General features: G+C 37.7%; 1 protein-coding gene across 7 annotated transcripts in view; it reads right to left on the bottom strand.

Annotated features, from left to right (window-relative positions):
* The window catches only part of LOC131683704 (RIMS-binding protein 2), a 331,371-nt gene that overhangs the window by 113,153 nt on the left and 203,947 nt on the right, over positions 1–14,271 (bottom strand). For all 7 annotated transcript variants that reach the window (XM_058965931.1, XM_058965934.1, XM_058965935.1 and 4 more), the window contains 4 exons: positions 2,445–2,635; positions 2,112–2,358; positions 1,890–2,050; positions 1,557–1,818 (listed from right to left, as the gene is read on the bottom strand). In XM_058965931.1, the coding sequence (XP_058821914.1) occupies positions 1,557–1,818; positions 1,890–2,050; positions 2,112–2,358; positions 2,445–2,635 (861 nt within the window). The remainder of the gene's footprint in view (positions 1–1,556; positions 1,819–1,889; positions 2,051–2,111; positions 2,359–2,444; positions 2,636–14,271) is intronic.

Below are 14,271 nucleotides of genomic sequence, written 5' to 3'. Positions count from 1 at the left end.
GTGAAGAGCACCCAAGTAGCAACTGAAGTTTTATGACACTCTTGAAGAAGCTCTTAAAACATAGATTGATCTTGTAGTGTGCTATAAAACTCTAAATGTTACTTGGGCAGGCTTCAACCGTTAAATAGTGAGTTTGGAAGCTGTACGACAGGCTACAGTGTGTAAAATCGGTGTGTATTGCTATGGACGATGAAACTCATCTAACATTTGACTGTAAGACGCACCCGGGAGAATAATATTGTGCGTGAAGGTCAGGTTGATGATGCCGATAAGTTAATTTTTACCGAGAAATTTGGTAAAAAACAATGGTTTGGCAAGCTATTTGCGAATGCGGAATGTGGCCGTTTGTGACATCTAATTCAAAGAAGGCGTACATCCGGAAGTGCTTAAATCGGCGTTTGCTGCCAATGATCAGGACGCATGAGGGTCTAGTATTGTGTTGGCCGGATTTAGCATATGTGCATTGTGCGAAAGACACCATAGCACGGTACGACGCCAATAAAGTGCAATACTTATGAATCCTCCGAACTGTACTCAAGCCCGACCAATCGAGACATTTTGAACTCTGAATAAGGGATGTCTAAGGTAACCTGTTAAAGCAGCAGATACCATCGAAAAATTTACAAAGGACTGAAAAATAGTATCTAAAGCAATTGCGAAGGGGTCTGTGCAGAGACTGATGAGCAGCGTTAGGGAAAAAGTGCGTTAATGGCTTACGATTATTGATAGTAAAATGCTACTAAGAAAGATCATTAAAGAGAAATTAAAATTCTTGAAACCATAATAAAATTTCCTCCAAAAAAAAAGTTTTTGTCTCGATTTTTAATCGTGTTTATACTTTCCAGGAGACTCTATAATCTCCCATTCATTAACCAACTGAAGTTTCATGAAAAAATGAGTACCTTCATTTCATTGGTAACATATTTTCATTGACCAACTAAATCTTATATTTGTTTTATGTGGACAGATTGGGAATAAAAACTGCTTTCTCAAAGGTTTTCACGCATAAGTGAATGGCGTCATAATCAAACTTTCGTTTAGAAGGAATGCAATTATAGCATTATTTCGTGCAGTATTTTCCACCGACATAAGCTATTTTTTGTGTTTGTTTCGTGGGACATGCAAATTGTTTGACCGCAGCATTGCAAATCAATCAAAATGACAGTTTACGAAAACCGTACCAGTCAAAAAATCATGGGGTGTATTAACCTTCTTGCAACAAAGCCTATCTAGCACAAGCCCATATATTGCAACCAATCATCATTGACCACATTAGTCTAATAGGCTTTCTCGCCATCGCCACGCGATAGCACGAGTTTTATCCCCTTTTAATCTTCCAAAAGTTCCCATCTAGTTCTCCCACCCCACATCCGAACCCTTCTGTTTCGACCATTCTGTTCTAGCCATTGCGAACGAAGAACAAGCTGAATTGTTTACTGTTTTGTTTACGGATGAGTGTGTATGTGTGTGTTTATCATACAAAAATCTCCAAACAAGTACACAAACACAAAGATAAGGTCAGGCATAACACATCGATCAGGGTAGCAAATATTTACTTGGTATCATAGTTGGTGTGCTATCCGCCGACTGGGAGTCGCGGGATTTGGTCCGTACTGTCACTGCTCGGGGATTGAGTCCGACCAGTTTGCCGATATCGATCAGCGCGTGGTCACCGGTTGGCGAGTCCACATCAGTCACTTTCTTGCCGTCCGCATAGACGGCATACCCGGTTACCGGGCCGGACGAGGGTGGCCGTGTCACCGGTTGCCAAGTAACTAGCAGGGTACCGTCCTGGGGTCCAGCTTCGACTAGGATTTCCTGTAGGAGAAAATGGAACAAAAGTACGCTCGTTACTCGTTACTCTGATCGTGATGCATTGAGCATTGAACCTGTGGGGGATCGGGCAGTCCTTTAGCTAAGGTTCTGAAGTCGGTATACGCTCCGGGTGCTTCTTCTGGCGGAGGACCTGTAGTCGATGTTTGCGTCTGACCAGCCGCACGTAAATGTTTCGCACGTACCGTTACTCGGTATTGCGTACTGGGAGCCAGCCCTGTCGATAGAAACCGTAATAAGAATCAAATTAACTGGTTTACGGTGATCTAGAGTCTTACCCGTTATTGTGTGCCTATAGACGCCAGGTTTCACAGTTCGTACTTCTACATTGTTTACACATACTACATGCTGATGGTTGGAATTTGCTGGCAGCCACGATATGACCGCACTGGAACAGGTTACGCTGGTGGCTCTAACTGCCGATGGTCCTAAATGTGCTGTATCACGTCCGATGATCATTGTACAGGCAGCGTCGCGAGAGGTTCTACGATTCTGTGTTACACTACGTACGCTTATTCTATGTGGCTGCTCAATAAACGGGAAAGAATTTAACTTAAACTTCAGTAAAAATAAATCCATCTTGACAGAAACTGGTGCGGAGGAAAACTTACTCTATTGGAATCAACGCCCTCCACCAGTGCTCGTGTGCGTTCGGTCGCCTTGACAGTCACCTTCAGTACGCCGTCTACGTACACGTGGTAGCTCTCGATCTGGTGGCACAGTGGCGGATCCGGTGGCGTCCAGCCGATTAGGACGCTCTTGTTCAACTGCCGTTCTAGGGTGAGGTGTTTCGGTGCAGGAACTAATACGGAGAACATTAGATCAGCATCGGTAGCATTGCACAGACCCAGGACAAAGTGACATTTAGAAGAGAGAGGTGCGCCGATACAAGAAATAGATAAAACAGTGAAGATAGAGAGACAGGAAAGAATCTTTTAGCTGTTGTTGTATTGATTTTCCTATTGATGTAACATGATACATAGAACGTGTGTCCAATAATTTTAACCCATTTCCCGCGAGAGACAAATGAAAAAAGTATGCATTTTTCTCGGCATTTTCATGATGACGACATGATTATTGAACCCATTGTGATGTGTTATACATCAGAAAACAGCTCAATCTATGCTCTGCTCATTAAGTACAAGAACCAATTCGAATATGTTCAAGCAAGCTATTACGATAAAATTGCAGAAGTCATCTCTGGTGATGCCATATAAAAACACGCGCGGGGAGTGGGTTAAAGAGCAGCTACAATATGGACGGTTGTGTTTTTTTGTAAATCCCAGAGTCATTTTTGATTAATACTAAAACTGTGTTCGTTTCGAGCCTAGCTGCGCCAAACCAAATGTTTGACATCTGTTTCCAGAGAGCACTTTAAAAAAATATAAAGGGCGTTTTTACGTTTTTTTCAAGTGGGATTTTCTGACAACTGAGTTGATGAACGATCACAATACTTTTTTAATTACTTGAATTTTTTTTACAATTTTATCATGCAAAAATATAGGAGGAAGTGGGTCAATTCAGACCGCTGGCCAATTCGGACCCCCAGCTGTTTCTCAGCTTTGGTAATATTATGGAAAGCGTAGATATCATTGTCAAGGCTGTCATATAGCTTTGTACTATCAGACACAATTTTGTGGTTCTCAGTTTTCGCATGAGTTCGCTAGGGGCGAATGTTGTTTCAGGGCGCTTTTTTGAATAATGTGTGAGCCGAAAAACAGGATTTTTGTTGACAATAAAAATTAAGTAAACCAAGTGCAATATCGTGAATTTGGATCTGCCGGATAATAACTTTTTTGTCCCACGAAATAGTTTTTAACCTATTTTAGGTAATTTGGTCTGAGCTCTTACATTTTATTGCATATTTGCCACAAAGTTTTATATATCAAAGATAATTTTTCATTTCACAATTCGAAATTTCGAAATCAAATAGGAATAACTTCAAAACGGTGTCTCTCAGGATCCGCTTAAATTATATTGAGATTATGTGTTTTTTATGTAAAAATGTCTAAGGAACACGGTGGCATTAGAATTTTCAAAAATTAAAAATATGTGTTGAGAAAAAAATTAACTTTTAATATTTAACTGAAAAAATCGCATAGTTGGCAGCACTGCCAAAAAAATTAATATTTTTTCCAGACTCCTTGAATAGTTTTCTTCAAAAGCCATCTTGCGGTTTGATTTTAGAGTAAACAAAACCGGAGATATGATCAAAAGAAAATCAAGGGTGTTGGCAATTTGTCAAACCGGGGGGGGGGTGCTCCCATGACCCGAAGGGTGGTTCAATTGACACAAAAATTAGTGTTTTTATACATTGGCCTTAGATGAACAATTCCTCCAAGTTTTGTTCAAATCCGTGAAGGTCGATTTCATGTTTGCATCTTTTCTTAATCATTTCGTGTGGAATAACCCAAATCAATTGCAAAAAATCAATATGAAATGAGTGCACAGTGGCCGGAGGCCGAACAAAACCTATGTTTCAAATATTGATATTTTTATTTTCCCTAGGTTTCTTATGTATTGAAAACCATATTCTATAAAATTTGTGACCACCGAATAAGAATTAAATTTGTAATAGCAATTTAAACGTCGCTATGTCAGACAATTCTAATGAAATTAATTTTCGAAATTACAGTACATTCAGGGTTTTCACGTAGATTTTTTTGCGCGGTATTTTTTCGCGTGTTTTTGAATTTTCGCGGTTTTCATTTACGCGGATTTTGAAATTTACGCGGTTTTTGAAATTTACGTGGTTTTCATTTACGCGTCCTGTACTGCCCTTCTACGCATAATTGTCCCGTGTATATAGGGAATCCCATGGAACAAGAGACAATTAAGCTTATAGCAGCAGTGTATCCCCCGCGTAAAAAAGTGTATCTATCTTAACTTCAAAAACATGTTGCTCTTTCAATTTTAATCCGATTTGAGCACAACTAGTTTCATTTTAAAGGGTATTTAAATAAATTTTTGATCATTTCAACATGTTTGACAAATTTGATTCGAGGTAGGTTTTATTTTTACAAATATCTCTTAGCTGGGTTAATAGCAAATTCTTTTTCACAAATGTATTCTGTACAATCAGGTGAAACAGTTCGGAATGGTCACTTATTATACATGTTATGGGAAATCATCTCTACTTTTCGAATTTCAGGGTCATGTTTTGCTCCTTTTTGTCAGAAGGGGCTTAAAATCGACATTTTTAAATGTGTGCTGACATGGAGGAGCATGGTGATTAGTGCAAAATAACAACTGAATAACACGTAAACGAACACTTTATGTAGAGATTGAAAGTAGTTTTGTCCAATTATTATGTTGTTATTGATATAGTTAATCAGTAAAAAAGATTTATCATAAAAATGGTATTATGCTTATAAGAAAGGTTCGATAACACTGTATGGGAAAATTTATCTCATTTTTTATAATTTTTGACATTAAAAATGAGCTCAGCACCCCAAAATTACCTTAACATGTAATTTTCAGCCAGATTGGGCAGCATTTTTGGCTTTGTCCGACTTTTGTTCGAAGACCCGCCACTGTGGGGTGGTCCGAATTGGAATAGGGTTGGGGTAATTCGGACCTACCATGTACTTTTGCGCATAACCGTTTATATACAATACGGTAAAAGATAGGAAAAAGTCACCTTAGAATAGAATGTGCCCAATTGATCAAGCTTTCAGGAAAAAATCTTTATTACTAAATCGGTTGACTCGTTCCAGTTCTATATCTCATGAACCCTTACTAGGTACGAATTGGTCCAGTTCCCCCTACGCATTTACAACGTTTCCAAATTTTGGAATTTTCAATCAAAAATGACCTCTCGGTCAAACAGATTGCTAGAATGAATAATGGGTAGGTAAACAAACAAAACTGCCTATTTAATGTGAGGAGCATCCAGAACAAACCCTAGAGACTCCATTGCATGCTAAAATGGTGACTGTGTTATGCGGGTTGTACGCGAATGGTATCCAGGGTCAGTTGTCTACATAAATCGTCGCTGTTGTGCTATCTCATGGCAAGCACCACTTAACATATTTTGAGAGAAACGATTTTTAAAGTTTGAGATTGAATATCTTGAAACTTATAAATGATAGAAACAATTCAGAGAAGACAATTGATGCTTCTATCTATTCTGTATTATTACGAAGATCGGTTGACTATATTGCGAGTTTTAACTAAAAATGTAAACAAAAGTCGCACTCATACGTGTCATAGGTGTGAATTGACGACAAAATTTGTATGGCATGTCATAATCGTGCATGATTTTTTTTTTCATGCAAATAAAGCATGAATTATTAATTTTTATTCATTTCTTTGGCTTAATTTGGTCTATAAACTATCGGTGAGATGCATTTTGAAGGCAATGAGTCAGTGAATATAGAAAAAATAGTAATTTTTGGTGACAGTGTTGCCAAATATGCTATATTACCAATTTGAAATCAAAATTGCATTGTACTCACAATTCATGTATCTTTGTTTTAAAAATGATTATGCTATTGTGTTTCTCAGAAAGTTTTACACACAAAAAGCTCTAATACATCCAGATAATTTGTGCCAATCCTCAGTCTTTTTAAGCAAAAAACTCACAATTTCTTAGCACGTTTCTCGCTATATCTCAGTAGTCAAGTAGAATGTGCAAATTCTGAAAACGCCGCGTTGTAGAGATTTTTTAAACAAGTAATGAGGCATATCTAACTCAGTTTACCCCAAAATGGCGTTTGTCAGAAGGTAGTACAACAGCGACGAAATGATACTGAAGACAGCGTCAATATCCCTGCCGATCAATATCGAGATATAGTCGAGGGTTGGTTACTTCTAAGTGTTGTTCCACAAGATTTGGAAGATGTTTGGTTTAGACAAGAGGGATAATAAGCCATACGGTCTTTACAATAAACAATTTATTGCATACACTGTTCGATAGATAGATTTCTACGGTCGTTCTCGAAAAAATGGCCAAAGTTAGACAGATAAAACGGGTAGTGCAAATCTCAGCGGCTGTTGACATTTGACTAAAATTACTTTAAAACATTCAATTGCAAACCACACGCTATCAAAATAAACAACAAACAATTGTTTGTGTATTATATTTCATTTTGATGGGCGAATGACCATTTGGTTAAAGCGCTCAATCAGACTTCTCATGCACATCGCCAAGCTTGCACCTGTGTACAAAAGTTCGTACACGCGATCAACCTTAAAACATGCTTCGTCGTGATGTACAGGTTTGCCTCGAACATCGAACCCAAGCGAACGTTGTACGAACTCTAGTTCAAATATCCGTTTGCGTACGTAACAACGATTCGCACTAGGCTAAAAGAGTTAACGCTAGTGATTATGGGAATGAGAAAGAATAAACTGGTGCTACGAACCTATATATACGCCAGGTGTACGCACACCGTGTGCGTACATGGGGTTCGGTTGTGCAGGCGAATATGTTTAGGTACGAAATAGTATGTTCGAGTTCGAACACAAAATGTGGGCTTAATATGAGCACAGAACCAGAGCGAACATTGTGTACGATGTTCATTTGGAAAGACTGCCCCCAATATACAAAATTACAAATTACACAAATTATAAAAACCCTTCACATCAACATTATGACGTATTGTTCAATCTGCTAATAATAATATGCAATTCTAGCCTGTAGAACTTTCAATAAAAAACACAGGTGCCTAAACAGATTTCGAATTAAGTATTTCTACATTCCTAGATGAAAATTTATGTTGACCAACTGAACGTCTTATGGATAAATGTCGCCCCAAACACACTAATCGACATTCTCGTGTCAGATATGTCACTGCCGTTGTAAACGATAGTGTGATCGAAAAAGCTAAATGATTTACCGGCACAATAATTGATTTGGCCGTGGATCCGCTGTTTACAGCGAAATTGTGTTCACCGATAAATCCCGTTCCTGGCACAATTTGGTTGATTTGGTAGTCAAATTGCGAAGTCTTCCCAGCGAATATGGACGCTTTAACCATACCATAGGCAGAACTACCCAAGCAGCACTTGCAACATGTTCTAGAAAAACAACAAAAGTTATATGTTGCATTACAATGACAACAGAATTGCAAAAAACATAACTGTTGCATGAGTAAAACACAGCTGCTGCACGTTACATCATTAGTTATTTATTTGTAGTGCTAATGTTTTCTGAAACAATCAACTTTGACACATATTATTGATGTTTTTTTGTAACGCGTTTGTGACTCTACTGCACAGCTAAAACAAATTTGTTGCAAGCATCATCGCGAAAACTGGAGATGACATTATTATTCAACTTGTCAGCAAATTTGATTCCAGATACACTTATAAAACTTTTACTCAACTTCAGTTTGTAACATAGTAGAAATAAAAACAACCGCCATTTTTATTGATAGAATGAATTCTTTCTCGATAAAAGTTGCTGACGAACAGTTAATATGCATAGATTTTTTGATCGGAACCCAAAATTTTCATCATTAATATGCTTCAAATTTTTGATAACTATCGAAAAAAGCATATTTGAACACAGTTCAAATAATTAAAGATAAATAATTCACAAAATAAGTATAACATTTATTGAGTTTATATCAACGTTGTTTTAAGGCCCTTTAAAAATACCAAAGTATTTTCAAAAATTACTCGATTCAATTTTATTGGTTATACATTTTCACCCACATTAATGATATTGTCATATTTGAATGTGAACATAATATTTATGCTTTGTTTGCATAACAATTTCATGAAACACATTAAGTTTCATTTTATTTCGACAAAGTTGTTTTCAGAGCAATCGCTAGCATTATTGCAACAATCTTTGTTGTTATTATGATTCTTGGTACATCATTCGGAACAAATGAACATGTTGCCTATAAACTCCACCTCTTGCGCTTTTTTAGTTGCATAACAGTTGAATAACGCTTGCTGCAGCAATATTTTCACAAATTAATGTTTGCCATTGGTGTTGTAAAAACAGCTTATCAACATACCGTGTTGCTTGGGATAAATACCTGCTGCAGGTTGCGAACAGTCAAGAAGAAAATAGGGATCCGAACAATCGTAACCCGATCAACTTCAAGGTGTGTAGGGGAGCATGTATTCCATAATAAACTTTGCTGTCGTAGCATTAACCATTACCAGTTTTATGAAATAACCACTTTTTCTATCGGTCGATGAAACCATTCTAGTTATTTTAGAGCATACAATAAGCTCTCGTTATTTAAAATTTGACATCCTAGTAGAGAAAGGAGTAAAACCGTGAAAATGAATTCTAAAAACCTGTTTTAATCCACCTAGAGGTGCAATTGTGCCTTTCTCATTTATCCAAACTATGATTTAATAGCTGGTTCGTACAATATAACATTATGGAAATTTATTTATTTCGTCAATCAAGTGTAGACTACATTATACAAATATTAATTGCTTATATACTATCCTGTAAACTATTTCTATGTACTATGATGCCGTAAAGAGTTGAAAAACTGTTTTAAACTTGTTCGGGGCATGGTAAGGTCAATACTTTCACAATGCTCGTTATACACAGCCATCATCTGGTTTAGTGGTCCGAATTTAGCATAGTCTGTACGGTGATGACCTATCGCGAACAAATTTCTATTGCGTAATTGACGAGTAGGAGCATATAAATTTAATTTTGACAATATGTAAGATGAGTCTGAATGGTTTTCATTCTTATTACACTTGATAAGTATATATAAGAGCACCTCTTTGCATTCATCGAGGTATCGGTTTGAATCGGAGTTTTCTATGTGATCGCACTCCACAACCTGTAACTCCGGAGCCGGAAGTCGGTTGGAGGTGGAATTTAATATCAGTTTCCGGGGACGCAACACCTTTCATTTGAGACTAAGTTGATCAAATCGTTCTAGCCATTTTCGAGAAACTAATATAACCGTTATTCTGAATTCCGGATCCGTCGATGGTGGCCAGTGTGGCCAAAGAGACTTTGTATGACTGTTGGTGACCTAGATCTACAAATTCAACAGTTGTGTTCACATTTTGGAAAAAAATTCACCTTTTTAGATTCATCGCAGAATTCGTTAGAATCGGGATTTGCTGCGTGATCGTGCGTATCACCTTGTAATTCAGGAACCAGAACTCGGATCCACACAAAATTCAACAGTAGCTGATGGACCTTTCATTTAAAATCAAGTTTGTCAAAATCGGTTCAGAAAATTCCGAGAAACCGATGTGGACAAATCAACAAATTTTGTTTTGTAACCATACTCTTTAACTCGTAATCCGAAACAAGATGTCGGTTGAAAATGAAATTCAATAGCAACCTATGGGAATATTATACCTTTCATTTAAATCTTAGTTTGTAAAAATCGGTTCAACCATCTCCGAGAAACCGATGTGAACATTTTGTTAATAAATCCGCGGCGACGCCATACTCAACTGCATTTTTTGCCTTCCATTTGAGACTTGGTTTGAGAAAATCGGTTCAGTCATCACCGAAGAACCGATGTGACATTAATTGTGGAATATGCCCGGAATTCCGGACTTCCGGAATCGTCGATAGTGGACAATATATTCAAAGAATATTTGATTGGTAATCAGTGATCTAGATCTGCGATTAGAAGTAATTTGGTGACCATTTCAATAGTTTTTAGCCTCTGACGTATTACGATTGTACCGATTTATATGGGAAATTCCAGTGTATCCTTACTAACACCCCTGTAACTCCGGAAGCAAGAGTCAGAACCGAATGAAATTCAGCAGCAGTCAATGGCATTACTGTATCTTTCATTTGAAATCGAGTTTGTAAAAATTGGTAGAAAATTCGTTGGGGAATGGGTGTGATATTAGCTTAGGAACTTGGCGGGTTCCCCGGGGGCGTCATGATCCGTCATAGGTGGCCAATGTGGTCAAAGCTGCTTTGAATGATCATTAGTGATCCAGACCCACAAACTAGAGTAATGTTACATCAATTTTAATATGTTTTACATCATTTGAACATCATGGTGGTACCAGTTTATATGGGAATTTGCTGTGTGACCGCACTCTTCAATCCGTAACTCCGGAACCGGAAGTCGGATCAACTAAAAATTCAATAGCAGCTTATGGGAGCGTTATACAGGACCGTTAGCCTTTCTTTATCTTAGAAAGGCAAAAATACTACGAAATTAAAACGATACAGCTCCATTTGTCAAAAGAATATAGACTTAAAAGCAGAAACAAAGTCTCAAGAGCAATTTAGCTAAGCTCTAATTAGCTACTAATTAAAATCTGATGATAAAAGGAAGCTGTGCGTAGTTTATTTATACTTTTCGTATATTTTTAAATATTCATCACGTTACAAAATAAAGCAAATGTTCCATATTAGTATTGTTATAATAGCAGATGGCAAATTGAGCTCGAGAGCACGTACTTTATCCCTTTATCCAATACTCACGTGTCCACCGTTTGCTTAAAACACGTCCTTTCTAATTCAACTTTTGACGTAGCGTAGCATCCCAGGGCTACTTCACCCATGTGTGCAATCGGCGCTTTCGTGCATCGTGCAACTTGTATGCAATACAGTGAAATACAAAAAAAAGATTTGAAAAGCAAGTATCTGGCTTGCCAAAGGAAAGAGGAGCACATTTTGTCTCTCTTTTGGTCTTTTGAAACCCAGTCGCCCAGTCCCGCGAGCTGTGCTTCAGGCTGTATGCAAAAAAACGGCTCGAAGAGAATGAATAAGAGTTGAACGCGGACAAAGTATGGTATACTAGAACTTCGTCACTTGGCACCGGTGGCGTAATTGTGCACATCCACCGCATCCGGGTGCATTCCTCAGCGCTCTGCTACGCGTACCAGGCAACGTGGATATGCTGCATAGCAGTTGAAATTTACTGCAGAAAAAGCAAAATCGTCATACGGGAGCTTCCTGACAGTTTCCCCGCCATGGGAATGGATCATTATGGAACGATAGCCAGGTCATTCCTTTGTGCTCGGATGGCACCATTCTTATGCACGGAAGGTGTGCGAAACGAAAGAGAAAGTTATAATACCATAGTGCACATGCAAAGACAGTAATTTATTTCATTCAAAAACAACTGATTTTATCGAATCAAAGCTAAGTTTTAAATTACACTCGAAATTGGAACACCGCTCAGACACAAGTGCTTCTGCGGTGTCAACAAGGGAACAGTGGATGTAAAGAACATGCATAAATAATTGGAATTTTACACACACTTTGCACCTCCCTTAGTGATCTTTATTTTGCATGCCGATGCTATGGGGAGGCAAGCGGAAAATAAGTGAGACTATTGTTCGGCTGTCAAGGGCGATTGCATAGTGCAAGCAAACATAGCAATAGGGCGGTAGGAATGAAAGGATTATAACGAAATATTTATGCACGATTCTGTATAATAGATTGCTTTTTGTTGCCACCAACTTTGGACGCCCGTTCATAAAATTGATCATATTATTCGTTGAAGAAGTTACGGGATTTTGACAAAGAATTGGACTTTTCTTACATTGCCGCTGAAGACGGCAGAAGCTTACATATACGTAAATGTTGCCGAAGACACTGTTTCACCACTTTTTCTGAATCAAGGTTTAGCCCATCAGCGCAAGGAAAATGCCACCATACTTCAAAAACACACTCCTCAGAAGCCCAACAGATATCAAAACGAACGACACTCAAGGTCTGGCAAATAGAAAATAACCATCATCTCTTTTGCTCGGGGGCAAAATTTTCAACCAGTAGATAGCAAAAAGGAGCCATAACAATGCCGTAGCATCTTGCTGCAATCTTTTCTCGGTTAGGCAAGAAACACGGATAACCGCCAGCATGAAGGAGCTAAGAGATGATGGCATACAATCAATAACGAATGTTCCAAACATATGACGAATACCCGCCGGCCATAAATTGTTTTGATAGCTTCGTAGGGGTGGGGGGATGAGTGTCACCATAGCGATGCACAATGCCGACAAAAATACTTCGGACACCCTTGAAAAACTGATTATTCACTATTATCAGTTATGGGTTTAAAAATTACAATTGATGTTGGTCATGAATTATGTAGTTATTTTCACAAAGATAATCAGATGCATGAAAACCAGAGCTAACCAAACTGTCATAGCAAAACTGAATAGTTTCCACACTCTTGGAACATGATAATAAAATTATCAGTGATTTGTCCGATTTTTCATTCTACCCTTTAATCCTTGAAACGATGAAAAAACATTCGTGTATTATAGGAGGATTAAGACGGACTATCCACGAATCACACGGATCCTGATGGATAAAGCGAACCGCGTTATAAAAACGTTTTTAATCACACCTAACAGTGCGATGAGACATTTCTTATAACTCTTATCACTCTGTTTGGATATTATATCGTTTGAGAACATTTAGAACTTGATGCTTCGCGATGTTTTTGATAACACATACTACATGGGATAGTGGCAGGACTCAGAGAATCGCTCAAATCAGCATAGGACAACATCAGTGCTAGAAATCTCAAACCAAATCAATGGGAAAGCGAAAAATGGCCCATAAAATAGACATACCAACGAATTATTGCTCTGTTAATAAAATATCTAATTTGTGGTGGGAAAACTGAATTTTCTTAAAGGGGTTATATATTGTACTGAGCCAAAAAAATCGAATTTTTTTTTGAATCGATTTGAAGTTTATACTTTACTCAAACTTCCACTGCGACTGAGAACTAAGAAATCAACGCTTTTCCTTGAAAGGGGCGATACTAGCAGTGATACCATTCAAAGAAAATCAACAATGAATATTTCCAGACTTGGTTTTATTTCCTATTTAAGAACTGTAACTGTTTTTTACATCCTAGATGGCATGATTCAGTGATCGAAACCCAAAACTTCGTAAAGTATTTGAAATTATTAAATTAAAATTTGTTTTTGCTATTGAAATTGACAAAATGATAGTATAGCCCCTTTGGCGATTGTTTACTTTTTCGGTCCCACCTATCAGCATTGAAGTATCGCCCTTACGTTTTTTTACAATAACCACCGATTTCGTCCGTTTTTTTTCAAAAGCGATCATTGTTACTATTTACAGCTGGTATCAGCTTGATAATCCTAAAAAAAATACGAAAATAACAGTTTCGCCTCTAAACTGCTAGCAAAAAAAAGTATCGCCCTATTTGTTTGCATGGAGCGTGGAAGGCGAAACTTTAAATAAACTTACAAAAATACAGTTTCGCCCGTTGTATTTTTTGCTGTAGTTTAAGAAAGCAATATCGTAGAATCCAAATTTTTGGGTTAATTTGTTGCGTTTCAAAGCCCTCATTCGCATGTATGAAAAAAACCCTATGTTTACATTTGTAAGTATCGCCCTTTTCACAAAAAAGCGTTGAAATGAAATCGCAGCTCCTGATATCACGCTATCTCTGAAGTGCATGCGTGCATAGTTCCAAATTTTACTTCGACATCGACTTTTTCTAAAGGTGACTTCCCAGTAGTATCCTTGATTTGAAT

The sequence above is a fragment of the Topomyia yanbarensis genome, chromosome 2, assembly GCF_030247195.1.
Source record: "Topomyia yanbarensis strain Yona2022 chromosome 2, ASM3024719v1, whole genome shotgun sequence".
Taxonomy (NCBI): Eukaryota; Metazoa; Arthropoda; class Insecta; order Diptera; family Culicidae; genus Topomyia; species Topomyia yanbarensis.
This window is presented reverse-complemented; position numbering and strand designations above follow the sequence as displayed.